General features: G+C 44.9%; 1 protein-coding gene across 1 annotated transcript; it reads right to left on the bottom strand.

The window, feature by feature from the left end:
• Positions 1 to 23,675: 23,675 nt before the first annotated feature.
• On the bottom strand, positions 23,676 to 24,804 carry LOC146189880 (sodium-dependent glucose transporter 1C-like). Its single transcript, XM_084605363.1, has one exon. The coding sequence runs from the start codon at positions 24,699 to 24,701 to the stop codon at positions 23,676 to 23,678; it is 1,026 nt and encodes a 341-aa protein (XP_084461489.1). The 5' UTR covers positions 24,702 to 24,804.
• Between the last annotated feature and the right edge of the window lie 137 nt (positions 24,805 to 24,941).

Here is a 24,941-nt window from a genome sequence, read left to right as displayed (position 1 = left end):
TTCTGAAACGTCATGTGTTCCCATTTTTGATGAAACCAAAATCTGTATAAACACAAAGATAAACTAACAAGCGAAATCTGTGAAGTGCTTCATATTCATAAAAATCATGAGTCGTGTGTAAGCACCCCTTCTGCATCGGTTCATGAGTGCGAATTAATACATCTTGATTCAAAAGACTGAGTTATCTGTTTAGTGGTTTGAGTTGCACATGCGCTCTTGGTTGTGAAAAGAGTATATTTTGTTTCTTTCTAATAAACTGCGGTTGATAGTCAAGGCAGGTGTTGTCTTCTTCCTTCTCCTTCGTCTCCACGCTGTTATTCCTTAATCTTACTATCACTCAACCGCTCACATGCGCCTTCCAGGAGCTCTACCAACACTAACCCTCCAAGAGCGCACGAATCAGCTGAACAGAAACGAGCGAAATCAGACAGAAAATCAGTCGAAAGACAATCTTTGTAAACATGCAAAAGCAGATATGTGACATCACATCCTTTGCTTCCCTGATCACTTTCTTTTCCTCGAAGCATGAAATATGAACGTCAGAAGTAAAGCTTAAATTTGGAATCAAGTATCTAAAAATTTTGAGAGCACTACAGAGCACTATATTGAAGGAATCCGAAAGCTTTAGAGCTGCTGCTGCATAGGGTAAATCGCGCACCCTTGTACAGCTTTTGCTAGCAAAATCGGTGCTTGGGCCGCACAATGAAAATTACTTATCATTGGCCTTCGTTCGTTGCAGTGCTGTAAGTGTGGGATTGGGGGTTCCGGTGAAAACTCCAGAAAAAAACGTCCTCAGAAGTAACGTAAGAAAAAGAAGTAAGAAAAAAAGTGCCATTTGCGAAATAGGAAAAAAATAAAAAATGTCCTCGAACGGGTGCAAACGTCACGCAACCTCAGGTTTTCATCTCACCTCGTGCGCGCGGCTTATCAGAGAGCATTTCAATGTCACTGACATTTACTGATTTTACGCTGCATATTTTTTTATAATTTTAGCTTGCACAGATTTGTACATTTTGATGTGCCGTTTTTTTTTATTCCCCCTTGCTGTAGTGTTCGTTCTATAAGGTGCAAACAGTGTTTCCTGGTGGTGAGCTGCACGTTTATCATACAGCGCTTCCAGCTAGGAAGTGGCCGAACATCGAACTGATGTGAGGGGGTTAAAATAAAACATGTAGTGATGGCAGTAGTAACGGAGTGACAGTGCCGGGTCTTCGCTTGGCTTGCGGTTGAAAGAGCGCGCTGACCACCCTCTTCGGTAGGCGGCTGCTTGGAGCACTGGTTTAGGACTACCATGGTCAACAACCTGTTAAGGTGCGGCCTCCCCTTGAAAGAATTCTAACCTATTGCCTTAGCAGAGTTGAACCTCGTCACCAAAAGTTTTGCTGAGCTGTTCCTTCCGCACAGAGGGTCCCCCAAGACTACTAAGCGCTGTGCCGGTTGTCTCTTTCTCAGTGGGTGATATTACCCAGCCGATTAGACATTATTAATGATTGATTATTGAGTGCCGAACTGTGGATAACACACTTTGTAAATACACTAGGGGTATGACATGCTGTAGCCAGCTATTTCCCCATGCTTTGGGCAGTGCCTTTTGCAGTGCCTGTAAACATGTCAGGTGTTCAAAGCTTCGTGGACCCAAATTATGGTTACATATTTTCTCAATCATGAATGAAAGTAATAAAAGTATTTGGCGATGTCAGTTAAGCAAACATTCCTCCTTAGGATAATTTTTGCTGTGGGAATACTTTTTCCAGCTTCGGCTTCCTCAGGGGCACTTTTTTCTGGGGATGTTTTTTCCCGATAATGTTTTTACCTAAACCCGTGAATTTAGCGGTACAGAGTCGTTCGTGTCGAGTGGTGTTCTCAAAGTCACGTTACGTTCTAACACAAATTGACTGTCACATGACCTTGCAACGTCCTACTCCCGTAGCCACGTGACATTTGCATGTAAATTGACTGTCACTTGACTTTGTCATGGGATACTCTCATAGTGAGGTAACGTTTGTGACCCATGACTCAGCCCTTTTCGTGGCCCAGTTTTTGCAAATGGTTAATCACATTTTGTGACCCCCAATTCATGACTATGACTAATTACTTTTACATGACTCCGCACAAACCCTTCACCATGTCTTTAGTTATGGCTCTTAGCCATGACTTACGACTTAAAGTGACTCACACGGCCATGGCGATGACATGAAATACAGTTTATTTACCACGTGCTATAGACATTACTCTTGAGCACATTGAGTATTATGCGATCTATGTTCGCTAGGCTGTGCATTTCCGTGGGAACATTTTTTAATCTTGTCAGCAGGCGGAAAGTGACGACAAAGGGGTCGCTTTTTCGCACGCTTTCATCTCGAAGCAATTAATCTTGCATAATGCTCTGAATTTGTTATCAGTAGAAAGAAGGCAAGCTAGGCATGCGATGTCAGTATGATACAATTATTTCGTCTCATTCCATTCGTTGTTTGTCCTGGCTGATGGCAGCGACGCGTCATGGATATGGTGCATTGTGAAGCCCAATTCAATGGAATTGAAATGAAATAATCTCCCTCCCCCCTCCACACGAGCTCTCTGGCGCGCACCATACTGTCATGCCATGTGTTTTTGGGAATAACACGTGAACAATGGACGACCTGAATGACACAGCTTTGAAACGAGATATTCATTGACCTGACTTGCGACTATGCATGGCGGCACAATTCGGTGCTGGAGATAGCAAACTAATTTGGTGAGCGGTTGTCTGAGAACAAATTCATAACAACTCTCAACTGCACACGATTGGAAGGTGGTGAGGAAACTCAAGATAAGGCGCTACATATCAGCTCCTACAATCTGGCATAGCGTAGACACAATTGCGTGCTCTTGTAAAAATTCCAGATTAATATCACATTACACAATAATGAAGTGAAGGTACCCTGTCGGAAAAAAACTACAGAAAATTTTCTGCTGTTACGACAAAATTTCTGTGCGGTTTTTGACGGAAAACCTGTTGTGACAACAAAGCGTTCTGTAGTAACATCAGAAATTTCTGTAGTTACAACAAAAAAGTGCTACAGAACTACATACAACAGAAATATACTACCGAAAAACTACAGAACTACAGAAAAGTACTACAGAACTACAGAAAATTCTGACGTTTACGACAGAACTACAGAATATTTTGTCGTATTTTTGACACAGTTCTGTAGTTTGTTTCGACTGGGTAAGTACCAGCACATTTAAGTATAAGCAATTAAGGATTAAAAACCTGGTGCCAATTATCTCGCGCACGTGCTCTGTAGCAGTGCCTGGAGTTTAAGAAGCAGTCATGCACAAAACATTTCATCAATGAAAGGTGTTCATCACTTTTCATCAAGACCACCTCGAATTTACGAATGCGGTTCTAGACAAGGGAAATCATCTCTTTAGATATAGAGGCTGCTTAACTGTTAACAGGCATGCTGTTATCGTCCTTGCGAGCACTGCATTAGAGGGTGGAAACGCCCTGCTTGTAAACTATCTCTGTATGGCAGAGATAAGACATCTCGCAAATTAGACTCCATTCGTGAAGTGGCACTTCACAGACACCGCAAAACTATATGACTGCAGCATCCCAGTATAGCGCAAAACAACTCAGACACGGTAGCGAATGAAGTGGTTCTACTCGTTTCTATCTACCTGGGCCTAGTTCGCCCCGGCACAGTAGCCCGGCGTCGACTCCATAATGATTACCAGAAGAAAACTAAGAGGGTGAAAGCTTTTCTCACAGGTAAAAAAGAACAGTATGGGTGCTGCCAACCTCCATATCCTCCGTGTTTTCCGAGTAAACGGAAAGTGGTGAACGGAATGGAACATTTCAAAGCGTAGCAGGCTTTGAGGGATATGGTAGTGAAAGGCCCCGGATAATTTTAACATCGTAGTGTACTTTGACCTGCACTGACAGCTGAACAGCTGTACTGAACTGGCAGCTGTACTGAAAGGAAGCTGAACAGCGATATTCGGCCATGTCAGCTGAGAGTAGCCAAGACGGTAAAAGTTTGGGAATTGCCGAGCAGTTGCGAAGGAAGAATGAAAAGGCCAGAAGCAAACGACCTAGTGAAAGACCCGAGCAACGATAGGAGCGTCTCGCTAAACGGTGACGACAAGATGCTCAAAAGCAGCTTCTAGACGCCAGTGCCGAAAGTTATACAGGCTCAACCTTAGCTAAGCCCCAGCTAATTTTTCGATTGCGCGAAATAACGCCAATAGTACCACGGCTGCGGAAGACTGGTATTTTGTTTAGATATTTTTGGTTCATCGTTGTGCCAAACATAAAAGATTGAATCAATGATCATTAGCGCATGAGGCAGGAGCGCAAAAGATAATATAAATCAATAATTGGTCGAACAATTGGCTCGTTTGATGCCACATTTTGCACATAAGCGACATATATAATACGAATAATTTTTTGGTCTGCCTAGAGAAACGCTATAGTGAGCAGTGCCACCATGAAATGGACAAATGAGACACCATGACAAAGTGTGCACGTGTCAAACGCAATGCCAAATGAAGCCTTATCCCGCGCTCGAGTTATGCACGCTAATTCCCGAGTTTAGCACGCGCGACTCATGCGTAGGTTTCCAATGTGGTGGCATGCTTCTAACAAGACTTTTTGCCTCTGAGTCAATTCGTCGCTGTTTCTGGGCGTTTCAATACGTCCAATCCCTGGTAATGAAAAGGGATACAGCATTTTATTTTGCCTCATCTCTTCTATAGCAAAACAAATGTGCAATAACTGTCCTACTTTTTTTTTTTCAGAACTTCATAAAGGGGGGGGGGGGGGGGGAGGAGTACGTAAGTATTCAGCAGCTCCTGGGCCTAAACAAAAATCAGAAGGACACTTCAGCTGCGCTATAACGATATGACACGCTAGCACCCCTCTGGAGTGTTTTCGCACTGAGAAATCAACAAGCCGCAGTTTGCATTTTTGCGACACGTTCCCGGTTCGTTCAAAACTTTCCTCTCAAACTAATACGGCGAAAGCTTTTCGGCCGAACTAGCCTTGTACAGTATCGCTTAAAAAATGTCGGTTTGTTGATAACTGCGCACGCTACCTTCGAAACTAGCTTTATACTGAAAAAAATACCTTCTCTTCTAAAAGGCAGTCAGTACCACGGAGGAGATGAAGTTTCTGTTGTGTGCCTATTTGCATACGATGAAACAAAGTTGCGGATACCCGGAAAAGTTTCACGTCCCCAATCCTTGTTGCGTTTAGCTTATGCAAGCGGCAATACGCTGTTCCAAAAGTGCCTAACCAGATGTTGACAGCGTTTGCTTATGCCGCTTTTCGATCATATCTGCATTCGTCCCGAGTAGACGACGAGGCGTAAAGGAACACGTTTAGCACGCCCCACATCCCCCCTGTCTCGCTGAGGAGGTCCCTGCTTTTAGTGCGCTGCAGATATGTTATCGAATGCAGTATGAAGATATCCCGCTGAAGGCTCATGCTGGCATATACATGGTATCCGATTTTTGTCAAGATGATGCATGCGTATGGATCACTATATATTTACTCGCCTTAGAACCTTGATGTAATCTAGAAGAGCATATGCGATGCAGGATTTTCTTCAACGAAAGACGCGCACACACAAGGATAAAGAATTCCACCCCTGGAACTGAGCGCAAATATTTCGGCTGCTCTTCCGCGAACCTACAGAGGTGTATGCCTGCGTGGCAGTGCAATGCATGTTGGGAACTCATCTGGGTGCTATGCTGGGATAGTTTCATCGCACATCACGAGAAGCTTCGGCGGTATCAACCCCTTGCCACGTTGAGAGAGGTCGCAACAACAACAAAAAAGAATAAAAGAAAAAACGCCACGCTCCCTCGTTGGCACCACCAAGGTCGTTTTCCGGAATCGCAGCTGTCTCGCAGGCCTTGCTTTCCGAACACTGGTTGCTGGGACCTTCCTCTTGTGCATGCGACGTTCATGTTGTGAAAAGTTAGAGCTGCACAGGTCTGCCGCGGCAGAGGAGAAGCCATTCATATTGGTGCTAAAAGCCGCTTTAAATATACTGTAAATTGCAATTTGATACTTTGCTAGCATTTTCTACCATTACTGATTTACAAAATCTCCTCTAGCGTACATTTCTTCAGAAAAGATAGCCTCCTTCGTGATTATATGCATTCAAAAAAGCAAGGGTTCTTTCTTCACCTTTCTTCAGCCCCACTTCCTGCTCTCTAGTAAAATGTGACAGCCCAGAAAGGAACGTTTCTACTGGGAAGCGGGGTAAAAATAAATTGACCTGCCTTCGGGCGAGATTCATGTAAGCCGTAAAAAACGAGTTGGGGAACTGGATTCTATGAGATTCCCAAACGTATACACAAGATGTAGATTTTGGTTCTGCAGCACCAACATTTGCATGTGTGCACCTGATTAGACACGAAGCGTTATCTTAGAGACAATACCTACTTCGACGTATACACGTAAACCAGTAGAAAGGGCAGGATAAAGTGGCTAAACAAATGTTAGCATCTACCATAATTAAACAGAGTCGAATGTGACAAAGCTTTTACGCACGAATGGAAGTTTATAAACTTTATAGAGACGACGGGCAGTGCACAGTTCGAGAATGCGTTGCAGCCTGCAAGCCAGGTCAGGTGATTGGCTGTCGTTTTTTTATATATTCGTAAACTTAATTTTAAATGTATGTGTATCATGTTTGCAATCAAGACCCGCAATAAGAAAAGTAAAATTTTGGCCGACTGTCTACGGCAATGCTACGAAGTTTCGTGTTCACTTTCTACGAAAAATTTATAATGCGAATCCTCCGCGCTCCGACAAATATTTTTTCCCTGGGTGCTGGCCGCAAACGCCAGGAAAACACTGTTGTTGCGGCAACTAGCCTGAAGCACAAGACATCTTTCCTGATCGGATGAGTGCGTTCAACCTGAAGTTATTTGTGACACCCTACAGAAAGAATGGCCAAAAAATAAAAGCAAGCAACCCTAGCGTCTGTCACGTCTATAATGCACAAATTGTCCGCATATATAAACAAGACCGCAGTTCTCAAGTACAGTTGATGTCGCTGAAGCCCTTTAGGGACTAGACGGGTACCAAAATGTTCAAAAGCGCACTCTCGGTTACGTGCACTGTACACGATTCCCAAGGCTTAACATGGCAGGATATTTGTATAAAAATACGGAATACCTATATTTAAGGACGTTCGGTACCTGAGCAAGTTTTCTCGTGGCAAAGGTGATACTGCAGCCGAACGGGAAAGCACCACAAAAGAGCCTCGTGTCGTGTTCTCTTTCGTGTGGTGTCTTCCCGTTCGGTTGAAGTTTGACCTTGGACTTAAAATTCGCCACTGCAACAAACTCCCTCCTAAGAAACATGCGAACGTCTTCCAGTCACAAAATTAAACAGACACTACAGTGGATATGCCAAACTTTATATCATCCATAGTTAATGTCAACTGGCTATTACGTATTCAGGTGCTAATATGTACTTCATATGCCAATATTTAGTATACGGTACATTTACTGACATTTTGCCCGGGACATAGGCAACGTACTCTGTTCTTGAAAGGTAATCAACAGGAAAACTCTTCATTCCCTTTTAAACAGTGTTCCTATTTAAATTGCACTATGAACGTGTTTTTGTCACACTTCATTAGTTATTAGCGGAATATGCAGGTAGCAATGAAGCAGCTTAAACTATCACGCATTAAGGCGAATGGTTTCGATGTACGTCATCATCACTGCATAATCGCCACGAGATGACAAAAAAACTTGTCATTACTGTCACATTTAATGCTCAATTCGTATAAACCCCCACGATGTTCGCCGCAACGCGATAGGTCACTGGATAGGGCGCCCGACTGCTATGCCCAAAGATGCGGGATCGAACCCCGGTGGCGACGTCCGCCTTTCCATCGAGGCGAAAAGCAAGGTGCCAGTGTGCAGTACGATGTCAGTGCACGTTAAAGAACCCCAGGTGGGCGAACGTTTCTGGGGGCCTCTACTACGGCATCTCTCATAGCCAAAGTCCCTTTGGGATGTCAAAATGTAAAAGACAAACAGCACCAAACCCATTGACTTTCAAAAAGAAACTGCTTAGGTAAAGAAAAAAAACGTAGAAAACACCCACTCATGAGCTAAATATTTCGCTTTATTAATTCCGTCGCTGCCCGCGAACCACCAATTTATTAAGCATTTTGATCTTGCTACCAGCTCAGCACTTTTTGATTCCCAGGTTTTACAGGGCATCAAAGGCTAACACCCGCAGGTACCATTTCGTCTTCGAAAATCGAAACTAGAAGGGCTTGCAACGTAAGATATTTGCGTCTCCCTACCGTACAATATGTAACCGTGAAGGTGTACTTTTGTGGTTTCCAAATGACACAGCTTGCTATCGTAAACGACACGACTAAACAACTGGTCATTTTCAAAGTACTATCCAGTTTGTCAGCCCACGGATCTAGTGTGCGCATATGAAGTGCGAAGATGTTTAACTGCTAGAGCAAGAGCATCGAAGAGGCCGGATGGCAACATTTGGTGATGGTTCGGTTTCTGGAGTTTACTGCCCCAAAGCGACGTAGGCTATGCCGTAGTGAGTACCTCCGGGAATTTTGACTACTTGGATTTCTTTAATGTGCACTGACAGCGCACAGCACACGGGCGCCTGGCTTTTCTCCTCCGTCGTAAAGAGGCCGCCGCGACCGGGATTCGATGCTGCATGCTTGGGCACAGCACTTGAGCATCCTAACCACTGCACCACCACTGTGTGTCTGCATTTGTTGATGTGCAGCTGTAACGGAAAAACATTTGTAACTCATGACCGCAGCAGAAAAATTACTAGACGCGGCGCGGTTGCTGGCGCGGGAACCGATAGCGAAAAACCACATGTACATTCTATTTCCCATGAGGGGATGGTCTGCAGAAAGGAGCCTATCCCGACGTTTGCCCATCCGGAAACCCGCATAAGAATGAGAGCCTGTGAGATCCTTATCGGCAGAGTCATGTACCGATGTGCCTACCCACGCTTTATTTGTCTCGTTCTTGGTAGCGTTGCGAACAACGGTATCTTTATTGCAGTGTACCTTTTAAAAATTTGCTCGGCAATGCGCTTATTAAAAGCACAATGAGGGCTTTATAGGATTGTCTGCTTTCTGTCGTGCCCTCTCACTTTGCAGAATGGAATGAGTCTTGTACACTCGGTATCGGCGCGTATGGAAACAATAGCGCCGCATCTCGCAATTTTTCCGGTCCTGCCATGAGTCATATAAGTGCTACTATTTTTTTTTTCATTGCATTTGCACTCGTGCACAGCAAGCAATCGCGGCAGATAGGTAAGCTCATTAGTGTCACGGAGCAGTAAAAGAATAATGGTGCAAATTTTGACATGACCTGGACCATATGGCAGGCAGGTATGCCGCACATTGACAGTAGTTTGAACGCTGCACTTGGCTCAGTAGACAGTTAGACAGTTACAAAATTTATTCAAAATAAGTCTTATTTTTAACAAATAAGGAGCTCTTCAAATTGATATTGTTACTGACAGATGGTCGCCGTAATTCAACGACAGGGGAAAGCTGTACGAGCAGGCAGAGTTCCGCGTGCACACAGCACGTGAGCTGACTTCAGCGTCCTTTTATTCCAGGCTTCACCAAAAAACATCAGGAACGCCAGGTGGCGTTACTCCTCTTCCTAAAAAAAAAAAAACGAAAGCAGAGACTGAGTGCCAGCGATGGGCGACGCAAGCGAAAACAAAAGGATCAGCACAGGAACCAAACAGATAACGGAGGTAGGGTATAGGTGCCCTACGCGACAACGAAACAAGCACATAGCACACTGCACATTACCGTTTGAAATAGGGCTTCATGCGGACAACATACACGGCCTCAGGGGTGGGTTGCCCACCCGAAGGCTGCCCGGTGTCCTCTGGAAGGACTTCGTATGTCACTTCTGTGACACGCTGAAGAACTTCGTAAGGTTTAAGGTAACACGACATCAGTTTTTCAGGTAAAAAAGCCGGGCCGGCACACCGGTGTCTATACCCAAATCTGCTTTCCAGGTTGGTATGTGACATGTAGATGGCGGAGGTTATAGCGGCGCCGATATGTGCCCTGCTGTAGCTGACTGTGAATGCGGGAAAGTTGACGTGCTACCTCAGCGCGCTGAACAAACTGCTTGGAGTCTGTAGTGAGCGGATGATCATCAATGCAGCACGGAAGCATGGCATGGCATCCAACATTGTCCGAACGTCGCGTCCGTAGAGCAGACGAAATGGTGTAAAACGCGTCGTCTTTTGGATGGGAGTGTTGTAGGCATCTGTGACGTACGATAGGTGGCAATATATCAAAAATATCCTTCTAAGATGTTGAAGGTGAGGTGAAAAAGACTAACGTGTGAGCACAAACTACTAGGAGGTGTTTGGTATCTAAGGCTCTCTTAACTGAACAGCTAGTTGCGACGAATGATTGGCCTGGTAGACCCACAACTAAGGCTTTGCTTGGCTGAGTACTGCTCCGCCATTGTTCGAGTGATCCAGAAATAATTTTGACTCTGTGACGAAGGTGAAATTCAAGGATTTCAGAAGAAGTTATTTTGGTTTGGTTTTTAGGGGGTTAAACGTCCCAAAGGGACTCAGGCTATGAGAGACGCCGTAATGGAGGGCGTCGGAAATTTCAACCACCTGGGGTTCTTTATCGTCCGCTGATATGGAACAGCACACGGGCTTCTTGCTTTTCGCCTTCACTGACGGGGCCAGAATTTGGAATCAAGTTCTCGCGCAATTTATTTTCCCTTAAAAATTGGGCGACAGGCCTCTGTCGGAGGAGTTGATGCTGGGTGCTTGGCAGGACAAGGAGAAGGGTGACTATGCAGTGCGGGTTCTTTGCAGTCTTTTGTGCGCCACCGGACTTGACTCACGCTTGTAAAGCAAGTTAGGCCTGTATATATTTTTATACCCCTTCTCCCACATTCTCACCCATCATGACCCTCTTTCTTCTCCCTTTCACCTTCCCCAATGCAGATAGCAAGCCAGATTATAATCACTCCTGAAACCTAATTTAATTTTCTTTCAATAAACCCATCTATCTGTCTATAAGTAGAAAAAATATGAAGAAAGTTCATGCTCCCCGTCATGACCGGTGACGTGAAAAAAAAAAAAAAAACTCGTAGCAATGACAAACCTGCCTGCCCAGGAGTCTGGAAACGCACCCATATTTACTATAACAGTCTACGCAGTGCCCAGACAGGAATAAAGCACTCCTGCCTATTCCTAAACCAATATGTGGGAAAAAGAAGTTTCTTCTTGACCAAGAAGCCGACAGGTTAGCTCAAGCATACACTACTCTCCGAGCATCAGACGAGTCCACGGAACTTTGGCAAGCACCCAAGGTATACATACTCGGCCATACTAGAAAACTATATAGGCAGAAGAATGCGATATCTCCCACCGCACAGTTCTCTCAACTAAGAGGAAGCTGTCATTTGGAGACTATTACAGGCAGGTTCATACCAAAACCTACACATACTAAACAAAATTCACCCTACCATAAACACGGACAGATATGCGTGGAGGGACAAAAAACCCACACTATACCACATCACATGGGCCTGTCAAAACATAGACGTGGCCCCCACAATTCGAAACACGAGTGCGGAGCATTGGGAGACTCTGCTGTCCAGCGAACACCGCGAAGACCAGCAAGGTCTGGTACAGCGAGCTCAACGCGCTGCAGTGGCCAGCGGAGCCCTGGACTGAGGGCAACCGACCATTTTGTAGAAGTGGACGAGGTCGACGAAGAAGACTCCTCGAGATGCAACAAAGAGGCACCTCTGAAGACGCTCCAAAAACCGCCAAAATATTATAGGGCAAAATAAGGTTTTTCCGTACCTCTTGACTCCTGTGTTTAAACAGAGGCTTGCTTTCTCTCCGAAGGTATACACTATTTAACTGGCACGTGCATTGCATGTGACCTGCTTCGCTATGCTCACGCGCGCGGCACCTTTGAAGAAAAATGGGAACTTGACTTGTTTATTCGATATTCATGAGCGCTTTGAGAGCTGACATCTGAAGGCATTATTGTGGCTTCAGAAATGTAGCGGTAGCAATAAAAAATGAAGCCAACGACTGAGAGCAAAAAAGCTCAAATGATATCATTCGAAGGTATCATAAGCGTGAGAAACGAAAGTAGAAATGTCAAAAAAATTGTGGCATTCACAGTCTTGAGTGAATACCGAGTTTCGGCAGGCTCTTATAAACCCACGTATGTTATCAGTAACGGGCTCATTCTAAACTGCCAATTCAGCCACTTTTGCATGGTTTTCTTTACCACTCATGATCACCGGACACACGCACCCACAACTAATACACATGGAAAGAGTGTAGAGAATGGCAATTTTTTTCACCAGCATTCAACAAAAGCCGCCACAAAAAGCAGCATCTCTACTATAGCTTGGGTGATAACATCACGGAAGTCCGAGTAATGACCGCACATAAAAAGTTGACAGAAAGAACTAATTATACATTTCTTACATACAGATATAGAATTGGTGGAAAAAGTAAGGCAAGCAATTGCCAATCTTTCCAAAGTATATTTAAACCCAATATGCAAAAATGCTCTGACGCTCTCAGTGAGCCTATATGCAGCCGTGAGCTTGCGAACGACTTTGCCTTACTTACATTTACTGTTTGTTAGAGGAGCTATGCTATAACCTTTGTTTTGTAACAAATAACGCATTTGCGCTCCCGCCTCGTGCGACAGCGCTCAAGTTGTCTTCAGAACATAGCCCTGCGGATTGGTGTATGCCCGTAATAGAATTTATGATGTCTGTTTCATTTATCGGAGGGTTCTTTAACCCTTGCAGTCGTGTTGTTCGGCTTGGAAGGAGACCAAGAAGAGTGTTTTGACGATGACGACAGCAGAGTATATATTTACAGCATGACACACACACACACACACACACACACACACACACACACACACACACACACACACACACACACACACACACACACACACACACACACACACACACACACACACACACACACACACACACACACACACACACACACACACACACACACACACACACACACACACACACACACGCGCGCGCGCGCGCGCGCGCACACACACACACACACACACACACACACACACACACACACACACACACACACACACACACACACACACACACACACACACACACACACACACACACACACACACACACACACACACACACACACACACACACACACACACACACACACACACACACACACACACACACACACACACACACACACACACACACACACACACACACACACACACACACACACACACACACACACACACACACACACACACACACACACACACACACACACACACACACACACACACACACACACACACACACACACACACACACACACACACACACACACACACACACACGCACGCACGCACACACACACACACACACACACACACACACACACACACGCACACACACACACACACGCACACACGCACGCACACACGCACACACGCACGCACGCGCACACACACACACACACACACACACATATCATCATCAGCCTGACTATAACCACTGCAGGGCGAAGGCCTTTCCCATATTTCTCCAATTAACCCGGTTCTGTACGAGCTGCATCCACTTGACCCCTGCGAACTTCTTAACCTCATCCCCCACCAAACTTTCTGCCGCCCCGTGCTACGCTTTCCTTCCCTTGGAATCCAGTTTATTACCCTAAGCGACCATCGCTTATCCTCTCTTCGCACTACATGTCCTACCCATGTCCATTTCTTCTTCTTAATTTCCCCTAGAATGTCGGTAACTTAGTTATTTTTGACCCACTCTGCACGCTTCCTATCTCTTAATGTTACCCCTACCATTTTTCGTCCCATAGGCCTCTGGTTTGTCGAACACTAAAGTAGAACCCACTTGGTTAGCCTCCACGTTTCAGCCCCATAGATGAGCACAGTTAAGATGAAACTGTTGTATACATTCCTCTTGAGCGATACCGGTAAGCTGCTAGTCATATTCTGCGAGTACTTGCCAAATTAGCTCCATCTCAATCTTATTCTTGTTATTTCCTTTTCATGGTCCGGATCTGCGGTTACTACCTGTCCTAAGTAGACATATTCGCCTACTACTTCTAGTACTTCGCTACCTAATATAAACTGCTGTTCCTTCCCAAGGCTGTTGAAAATTATCTTAGTCTTCCGCATATTGTTTTTCAAGCCTACTTTCTACTTTTCCTATCTAGGTCATCAGTTATTATTCGCAGTTAATCCCCCGATTTGCTTAGCAAGGCAAAGTCATCAGCAAATTGCAGATTACTGAGGTATTCTCCACCTACCCTTGTCCCTATCTGCTGCCATTCTAAGACTCTCAATACTTCCTCCAAGCAAGCTGTGAATAGTACTGGGGAGATTGTGTCTCCTTGCCTACCTCCTTTCTTTATGGAAATTTTGTTACTTTCTTTATGCAGAACTATGTTTTGCAGCCACTACATATATCTTTCAGTATTTTCACGTACGGATCGTCTACCCCCTGATTTCGCAATTCCTGCATCACCGCCGAGGTTTCAACTGAGTCAAATGCTTTTTCGTAATCAGTGAATGCTATGTATAAGGGCTGGTTATATTCCGAGCATTTTTCTATCACCTGGTTAATGGAATGGATATGATAGATAGTAGAGTGCCGTTTCCGAAAACTGCTTGATCCTTTGCTTGATTGCAGTCTAAGGTTGTCCTGAGTCTATTAGCGATTACCTTAGTAAATACCTTACCTGTAACAGACAGCAAGCTGACTGGTCTGCAATTTTTAAGATCCTTAGAATCGCATTTCTTTAGATTGAGGATAATATTTGCATTCTTCCACGGTTCCGGTACCGTCGATGACACCAGGCACTGCGTATACAGGATGGCCAGTTTTTCTAGCACGATATCCCCCCCCCCCCCCCTCCGCAGTCCTTCAACAAATCTATAGTTGTCTTATCTTCTCCTGCTGATTTCCCCCTTTTCATAGATTCTAATCCATTCTTGACCTCGTCCTTCGTCACTGGTGGAACGTCTGACTGTTTTTTCCCTACCGCCCATCTCATTACGGTCCTGACTACTTTGGCTACTGTAGAGACCTGTATAGAACTCCTCGGCTACTTTGACTATCTTGTCCATATTCGTGATGACGTCGCCCGCCTTGTTGCTTATCCCACAAATCTGGTTTTTTGCCTATGCCCAATTTCTTCTTTACCGCTTTAAGGCATCCCCCTTCTTTACAGCATGCTCAATTTTCTCCATGTTATACTTCCTTATATCGGTCACCTTGCCCTTATTAATTAGCTTTGATATCTTGGCCCATTCTAGCTGGTCTGTTGGATTGGAAACTTTCATGCTCTGGTGTTTCTTAATCATATCTTTCGTCTCCTTAGACAGCTAACCAGTATCCTTTCTAACTATCCTACCGGCTACTTCTACAGCGCACTCAGTAATGATATCTCTGAAATTATTGTTCATCGCTTCTAGGGTAATGTCGCCACCCTTGGTTAGAGCTCAATATCTATTCTGTAGCGAGATCCTGAACTCTACTTCCCTCCCCTCTCCGCTAATTCGTTGACGGGTTTTTTTCTTACTAATCTGTTGCGTTCCTTCTTGAGATTTAGGCTAATTCAGGACCTCACCATCCTGTGGTCCTGTGGTCACTGCATCGCACTTTCCCGATTACCTCTACATCTTGCATAATGGCAAAATGTAGAGTATATATATATATATATATATATATATATATATATATATATCATTTAGCGAAATGCGCAAATTCATCATTCTGCAGCCAACACAGTCCCGCACATTTTCTTTTCTTTTTTTGCGAGGTTGTTCCGCCGCTGCCTGTATTGTATAGAGCTGACTCCCGGTCGGCGCCTTGGGTGGACGGCCTGACCCTTTCTGCCTGCCCTGCTCTCCGTAGGTGTGTGTATGTTGTGCTTGCGCAGCTGATTTGCCTGTATGTGCCCATATTCTGTCGTGTGTGTTTGTGTATCACCTGTTGAGTTGCCAACACCATAAAAAGACAAACAAGAACCATGTACCCTCAGTCTTGATAAAGGCAGGGATCCTGCCGAAACGTCGACTCCAAATAAAACTGGAATCAGTATGAAGATTTTTCCACTTGTATATCTATACAGGCAACGAAGCAGCTGACGCGGCTACCCGAGCGCTTACTCGCCCCGCTCCTCCTCAAATATATTCTGGCTCGGAGACAAGTGAGCCCCTTTTGCAGTTCAAAGAAATCGTAACTCATTATAGCGACAAACACCGCCTTTTCCCGGCTACCCCAAAGGGACTGAGTAAATCGGAGGGACGAACTTTAAGGCGCCTTCAAGCAGGCACTCTATTCTGTCCTGCGATGATAAAACATTACGATTAAAACATGGATGGGTGATGCTCGCACTGTGGGGAGACCTGTGATATCTTCCACATGGTTGGCCATGTACTCGAAATCCTTCGCGAGAGGCATGGGAGACTGCCCTCCTCAGCTGCTCTTCGCTGGAGTCTCAACGGGCTCTGGTGAAACGGGTGCGAGACGGGGCCTTGTCATGCGGTGACCCGGAGTAGGGACGCCGTCCACGTAGCGGGGCCACTCTGTGGTTCGCAAACTTCAATTTTTCAATGAACGTTTCCACCACCACCACCCGCCGGTCGACTGCATACCGACTGCGCACAGCGCCACCGCTGCATGCATTACGGAGGCGACCCCTCCGTGGGCGCGAGACGGAAGACTAGCAGCATCGGTTTCCCCGAAAGGCGCCATAATAGGGAGTTTTAGAATAGGGGGACCCAAGGCTTGGGGCCCCCAAGGAAATAGCGCGCGGCAGCGCAACGTGCTAGCCGAGCGGCGAGTTTTAGAATAGGGGTTTTCCCGACGCAGCGGAGCCGGGCTTGCGTTCGTCGATTGCAGCGCCACGACGGTAGCCAAGGAAAAGAATTTTAATATATAAAAGCAAACAAAGTTATATTATTCATCAAAAAGTACTATTATTGTGCAAAAACTATCTTAAGACTACCGGTTATATAAACCGTTTTCGTCAGACAAGACGAAATCGGCCAATTGTCAATCCAGACCGAGACTGGGAAACCTCATTTGAACCTTCCGCGCTTTCCGCCGTCTGGTCCCCATGGCAACCAAAGGAGGCGAACCTGCTAAGCCTAACAGCTCGGTAAATCCGGAAGCAATCTGAAAATATTGTGCGTTTTATCGCTAAAATTTGGTTGTGCGGGCATCATGAGACATAGCATAAGCTTCGTTGGCCTTTCGTTTTCCATGAACGCGTGACACCATGGAGCGGTGACGACGAATGTGTGCCGAGGCGAGCGGCCGCCGCTTGGCCGAGCGCCGCCATGTTGCCGTAACCCAAGCGACCCAACGGCGGCTTGGGGCGAACGCTATTTTGGAAAAATAGGGGCCGCCCCAAGCGTTAACCCAAGACCCCAAGCGCGCCTTACGTTCTGCGCATGCGCATTTCGACGCCCCAAGCTCCTTGGGGGCCCCAAAGCTTGGGGCCCCCTATTCTAAAACTCTCTATTAAGGCGAACCGGTCGCGCGGTCAGTCTGCGACGTAACAGGGTCCCGCAACGCGGGCGACGCCGGTCGGAGATTGGGTCGGTCTCTCTCGTACGGCGACAGTGTTAAAATTGCACTCTGTGAGTCTAAATTCACATTATGCTGTCCGTACATTGTAAAACGTTGTGGGAAGGCATACAACGTCACCGTCAACGGCCCTCTCCGGCACTTCCTCTCCTCACGCCACAGCAACAAGGGAGGAGAAGCGCGAGGCCTCTCCTCTCAAGAGCACGTGGCCCCTTTACCGCCGCCCTTCCCTCTCTTGTCTACTGCGGCGGCGGCGCGCGCTTGTGGCGGGGACAGACCGTAGTGAGTGAGTGGGCGTGTGCGTACACCGAGGAGGAGTGCGGACCGGACAAGCGAGAGGGGCGGACGCGTCTGCTATGTCAACGGACTGAGGTGAACTCTGCTCTTGCATGATAACGCGCTGCCTAGCGAGACCAGACGGAGAACCCCTTCAGTGAATGGTTACACCTTTTGGTCCTCGGTGTTCGGGTTGTTCATTGGGGCCTGCAGTGTGGTCTGAGCTAGCGAAGTGGCGTTTGGCTCGGAGAGCGGAGCCGCAGCATCGTAGAGAGCCCCACAACGTGTCTTGTTAAGCATATGGGCTATTCATAAAACACTTCTAATTTATTTTTCCTTGTTGTCACGAAAAGTGTTTTACCGTCACCAGACTAAGGAACTGAGACAACCAATGTGCCGAAGGATGCGAGATTGAATCCTGGCCACGGCGGCCGCTTTCCGATGGAGATGATAAGCAAGGCGCTCGTGTGCTGTGCGATGTCAGCGCATGGTAAGAGCCCAATGCGGTAGAAATTTCCGGAATCCTCCACTACGGCGTAAGGCTGCCTGAGTAGATTTGGGGCGTTAGACCTCAACGAAACCGAGCTGAACTTTATCATGTGGGTCCACAAATTTTCGCTCAATGGCAAATTGTCGGGTCACTCGCCGACAAGCGTCAGCTCCATTACGCCTTACATAAACACTTTTTTCACTCCATGCGTATGTATGTATGTATGTATGTATGTATGTATGTATGTATGTATGTATGTATGTATGTATGTATGTATGTATGTATGTATGTATGTATGTATGTATGTATGTATGTATGTATGTATGTATGTATGTATGTATGTATGTATGTATGTATGTATGTATGTATGTATGTATGTATGTATGTATGTATGTATGTATGTATGTATGTATGTATGTATGTATGTATGTATGTACGTACGTACGTACGTACGTACGTAATGTATATATGACTTTAATGAAATTCCACCAAACGACGATTAAATGCGTCGTGACGCTGGCCAAGCGTCGACCCGTGGTTATGGCCTACTCTGCGCTACTTCATTTTGGCCCGTTTACTCCATGCGTATGACGCTACACAGATATGGAGAATGGCAGCTCCTGGCCCTACGGGGCTGGAGCGGTAGGTCAACGCCGCTTGCGACGGGAGCTAGCCAGCCACCGAATTTTTATATACGTGGACAATATACCAGTCTACAATAAGACTTTGGTTGGGCCTAGTTGGTTCATGATTTTCTGCGGAACTAAAGAGCGCAAACAGAAGACAATCCACAGAGAAGAAAACACAAGGACAGGCGCTAACTAACAGCTACTTTATTCTTCATCGCAACAACGCATATATATGCGTTGTTGCCGTGAAGAATAAAGTAGTTGTTAGTTAGAGCCTGTCCTTGTGTTCTCTTCTTCTCTGTGGATTGTCTTCTGTTTGCGCTCTTTAGTTCCGTAGAAAATACATGACAATCTGTTGTAGGCCGTCATTGCCCCCGTGTAAAGAAGCTGTTGTTTTTATTTTCCTGAGCTATTCCAAGGTTACTGCAGCCAGATTAAACAATTTGGTCTAATTATATGTGAAATAGGATAGGAATGTCTCTGTTTCGAAGTTGACCTTTTCGTATTTTACTGAGTGCTTTGTTCATTTCACTGTTATGACCACTGTTATATGACCATGTTGTATTAAACGGTTGCTGAGTCATTATAAGGACGGGCTACTTCCCATGCAAACCAGGCGAAACTTATTTTATTCACGCTTACATTATCTAAAATCACCCCTCCCCCCGCAGTAATAAAAGAAGAAAATTGTCTTCAGTTGGACCCCACCAAAGAAAAATCCCGGTGGTGTGCCTGCCTTACTAAGACAATTTTGAAGCCACCCACACTTTCCCTCATATCTAGTGCCGAGATCAGGAACGACCAAATTCACAACTGTGCGCTTACTTCGCCATTATATATTCACGGACAGATAAAAAATCATAGGGCTGTGAACCTGCTGGTATTCTTCCAATTTCCTTTTAGAGGCTTCCGTTCATGCAGAGATAGTGCGTTGAAAGGATGAATCTAGTGAGGAGGCACTCGCATACCACGCAGTCACCATATTCTTGCAGCTGGTTTTTGTACATCCAATGTTGAGCAAAATCTCGCCTCCTTTTTCAACTAAGTTTGTCTAGGTATCACCGAATATGCCTTTGTGTCCGTCGGCAAGCCCGAAGATATTCAAGAGCATCTTTCGCGCAAAAATTTTCTTTCGGCGCGCCTGCGCATTGCACACGGCATTTCGTATTCCTTATAATTTAACGGGATTCTGTCCTTTTTGACTCAATTCCATGCAATGAACTAATGTGCAGATCACTTTCGCATTCTGCGTTGCAGCTGTAATTACCCTGCTCCATACATTCTTGTAGGTATGCCAATTAGCAGACCTTTTTAGTTTTTTTTTCTTAGCGATGTCTGCTAATTATCAGTGCATATGCAAATTGGGTAATGATCCCTGCCGCGTGTTTCAAAGTCGGTACACCAGGAGGAATTTTCAGCAACGGTACTTGTACAATGGTCACATCAGTGCAACTGGCAGTCGTCACACCACGAAAGTAGGTTATGCTGCCGTCATTTAAGTCTCAATTGAATACTTTGCAAGATCGGAAAGTTTCGCACCTCGCCCACATGTGTGGGAGCTGCCCCAGATTTCGTTGGGACCATTAAAATCTCTGCAAATAATACGTTGCGAAGGCGTTCTCGATATTAAGTGTTCAAGCTTCGATATGTCGATTGGGTTCCCTGGCTCTAAATATGCACCAGTGAGAGTGTAGGCATGCTTGCCAATTACTGTCAGGGATACAAGCGTGCTTGTTATCACTGTGAGGCGCGATTTCAACCAAAGACGCGGGAATATCCTTGCGGAAGCATATCATCAACCTGCTAACGTCATCTGGTCGCTGCGAATGAAGGATATGGTAGCCGTTCAATCGGAGCTGGTCTTCACGTGATTGTTATGTCGCAATAAAAGGAAAGTGATACGCTCGCACTAACTATCGAAAGTCTGAAAATTTCGAACGCATACCTCGCGCGTTCCGCTGAAATATAGTGCACGTGAGGAAAATGTTTTTAATGGCTAGATGATGAGAGGCGGTTTTTGCAGAAGCCATGATTACTGCTGTGTTGAGATGTGCTTCTGTGGGCTGTAAGATGCCAACACCAACGGCTCTATTTCCACAATAAGTATTAGGTAGTAATCAAGTATTAGTATTAATTAATAATTTTACTTACTACTGTATTGCACGGTCATTTTTTTCCGAAAGACATCCAAAAATAAGTATAGTGAACAAATACAAGTACTAATATTTGACGTTTTGAACACCAACCAAAATAAATCCAGCGAATTCCGAAAATTATTGAAAAAAATTGCTCTTTTTTTTCCAATTATTAGAACAGAAGCACTACATTTATTTCAGCCTGTTCAGTTTATGTGTGTGAAATATTGTGTGTGTGAAATTGTTTGGACTATATTTGCTAATGGCATATATATCGTGTTTCCAACCCATTGGATAACTGCGCGCGCTTTCATGCAAGCATGGTTATACTCCTATGGTTATGTGGTTATACTCCTATGGTTTCATGCAAGCATGGTTATACTCCGCAGAGCAACGAATACATCATTGTTAAAAGTGCTCCGGAACTACAATTTCACACACAGGCAACAATAGATACTAGAGAGCAAGCATTGAATTATATGTGATAAAAATTAGTGGGGGATGTGACTGGGCAGCTTTTAGAGTTCAGCTGTCATATTAGTCACTACTAAAAGAATATTGCCAGGGTGCGCTCGCAGCGAAAGACGTTGAAGTGGCGCTCCGAGAAAAAGACGAAGTGAATCGGCTCCGGACTCGCAGGACGTACCTAAAGCTTGGACCGTGTAATTCCACCTGCACCGGCTCTGTTAACCTAGCTCCAGTCGCCAATACCGTGACTAATATTGGCCTTTATTCCATAGCTCCACTCGTGTGACACCTCGTGGTGTTGGTTCGCACCTTTTCTTTTTTTTAAAGCAAGCCTGTATCCTACAAGAAACGTTTGCTGAAATCCTCAGCCGCAACCATGGCTTTTTTGAAAGCCCTTGTCTTTTGGGGCGAGACAACGAAAATTTGTTCAACCATCGCATATAAGTAAATCATGTTTTTTCAACATTCTAAATACTCAAATACCCATTAATAATAACCGCCTACAAACCTTTAATCACAACTTGACGCTTAGCTTAAAATGTTAAACTGCCATTATTAGAAATTAGGTAATAAGCTTCCTACGCTGGTGCTTTCCTGAAGGAGCACTTTTCATATATTAAAACGTCTATATTTAAAAATGATCTGCGGACTTCTTTGAAACACCCTGCACATATGTCTTCACATAAAAAGTGTGCGCTACTTAAATATACGTTAGAGAGGTGTGCCAGCATGGGTTTACGTGATGTAGAAGTATCTATACTTCCTATGTCATTGCACAAAACTCACCCAACGTTTTTCCAGGCGAGGGTATTTCCACTCTGCTGCACGAGCCCTGGCATTGCTAGCCAAAGCTATGGAATGGGCGCGCGTGCAGCAGCAATGCTCAGAATTTCGCATTACGTCAGTGCAGACTCTGCAGTGCTCTCGGAAGATTTTTACAATTTAGGAGAAACACAATACTTTTTATTCGAGCACAAAAAAAAAAGCGACGGATGGCAAGAATTTTTTTTGTTGGAACTATCAAGGACTATCAAGGACTACACTGTGATAATGATAAAGCTCTGCACATTATTATGAACCTGAGTTGCTTGTGGAAGTGCGCCATGACACGACGTGTTTTTCTATACAAAGTGGTCGCAAAAATCCATTGCATCGGACACTTCTACAGAAAACATCAGATCATCGGACAACAGAAAACCTTTGTGACCACTAAAAATTGGTAGTACAGTCCGGCCCTGAGGATATCAGTGTTGCAAAAAACTCTGGGAAACACAATTGTATTGCAATAAATTGCAATGAACAAAATGCATTAAATTAGACTATGTCACTAGTAGATGAAATATTAAGTAGGAAGCAAAATAGGGTGACACCAACAGAATTTCAACGGAAACAGAAATCGATAAGAAATAGTGAAACACGAGCAGGCCCACGGAGTGGTTTTGTTAGGGAAACAAGCGTTGGACATGAAGGATTGTAAGCGTATGCATTTTCTGCCAAGTTTCATTTCGCTGAAGGTTTGAACATGGTCAAATATATAATCATTAAAATAAAGGTAGAAAGTCCTGCTTTTATTTTTATAACAGAAAAATTGATCAGAGGTGTTCACGAGTGAAATTTCAAAGAACTGAAAATAGCCGCCCTGTGGACCCTATAGATTCGTATATAGCGAGCCGAAAACAGATTTGCTTCAGTCTTCTGGCAATGGTGCCAGTTTATTTTTTCTCTATAAGAGCTCTTCTTATTCAGGTGGAGGAATGTCAGGTGCTGTGTAGCCACTGGAAAAGTGGCAAGCTTGGCGTGACATGGTGTCTATATATATATATAGGTAGCCGGAACTCCACAACCTTCAGAATCAATGTGAGTTTCCAATTTGTCACTAAATTATAAAGCAGATATATCATGAACTGACTCTGAATATCGGCTAATAGTTCACCTTGCCAATTACAAAAGCGATACGGAAATACGCTCGCCAGTGGTGGGACTACATACCATTTGGCCGCACTTGAGTAATTATTAGCACGAAACTCCATCAGGCTTTTCATCAGTTTCGTTAATAAGAAGTTCCTTGTCATTGCTCCTGCGAGGTCCTATTCTTAGGTAAACAAACATACAAAGGAAGATAACTACACACAATCCTGCAGCACCGAGACAGACGTACAGAAATACATTAGGAATATCGTCCATGAACTGGCCTACTAGTGTTGGTGCTGCCATTGCTCCTATTGATTCTGTGACAACAGCGATCGACATCATTTTGTTGCTAAATTCAATGTGTCCGGCAGTCCAGGAGATTATAGCAGCATAGACTGGTCCTTCGCCAATCCCAGTGAGTGCAATGCCAACCCAGAGTACAGTGCCAATGCTACAACCCCAGATAACGAGTGAAATGGCAGTAGGCAGAAGAATAGTATAAGATATAACAAGCATCCAGAAGGGAGGCAGTTTCACTGTGATTAAAGCTGCGGCCAAGCGGCTTGCGGAAAAGCATAGAAAAAACAAGGCTTCTACGCGAGAAGCAGAGGCTTTAGAGAAATGAAGATTGCTTTTGACCGCAAACGAAGCCACCATTTGCGAAGTTGTACATTCATGCGCTACGTAAAAACCAATGAAAATGCACATAGCTGCCAGAGCAGTCCTACTAAAACAAACGTCTTTCGCGCGTTCATTCATAACTGCAGGGCTGCCATCTGTGGTTTTTCCTGTTTCTGGCTTGAAGTCCGCTTTATCCACCAAATAAAGAGCAATCATCGAAAGAGTCACAATTAAATAAAATCCGCCCACAATTCCATACGCGTAGACGATGTGAGTTTCGCCGGTTGTATTGGAGGCCGGCGTATCGTTAGGTTGCATTATTGGCCCAAGGGAATCGTAATGCTTGTCTCCTAATACCAAGGGAAAGCTGGATGTCTCCATTGTGCTCGCGTTGCCAGCGTTTCCTGTGGACAGGAATGGCCTGGCAATGAACGGACCCAGGAGGCCGCCAACCCCGAAAGCAAGGTGGAAAGCTTGTAATGCTGGGGTGCTGTTCTCAGGCCACATCCTGATGATCCACACATTTGCACCTGCACAGAGATATCAAATTTTATACGTAAGCAAAACTGCCAAAGTGACATCGAATTTTTCATATCGACATAAGGGCTCAATCGCTAACCCATGAAGACCAAAGAGATAGTAATGTCAATATCAGTCTAAAACGTGTGAAAAAAACAAAAAATGGCGAAGGTTACCTCAAAGTAATGCCTTGCTGCCCTTTGCTATCAGGGAATCGATAAGGTATAA

Source organism: Amblyomma maculatum, chromosome 5 (assembly GCF_055883805.1).
Source record: "Amblyomma maculatum isolate TAMU_Amacu chromosome 5, ASM5588380v1, whole genome shotgun sequence".
Taxonomy (NCBI): Eukaryota; Metazoa; Arthropoda; class Arachnida; order Ixodida; family Ixodidae; genus Amblyomma; species Amblyomma maculatum.
This window is presented reverse-complemented; position numbering and strand designations above follow the sequence as displayed.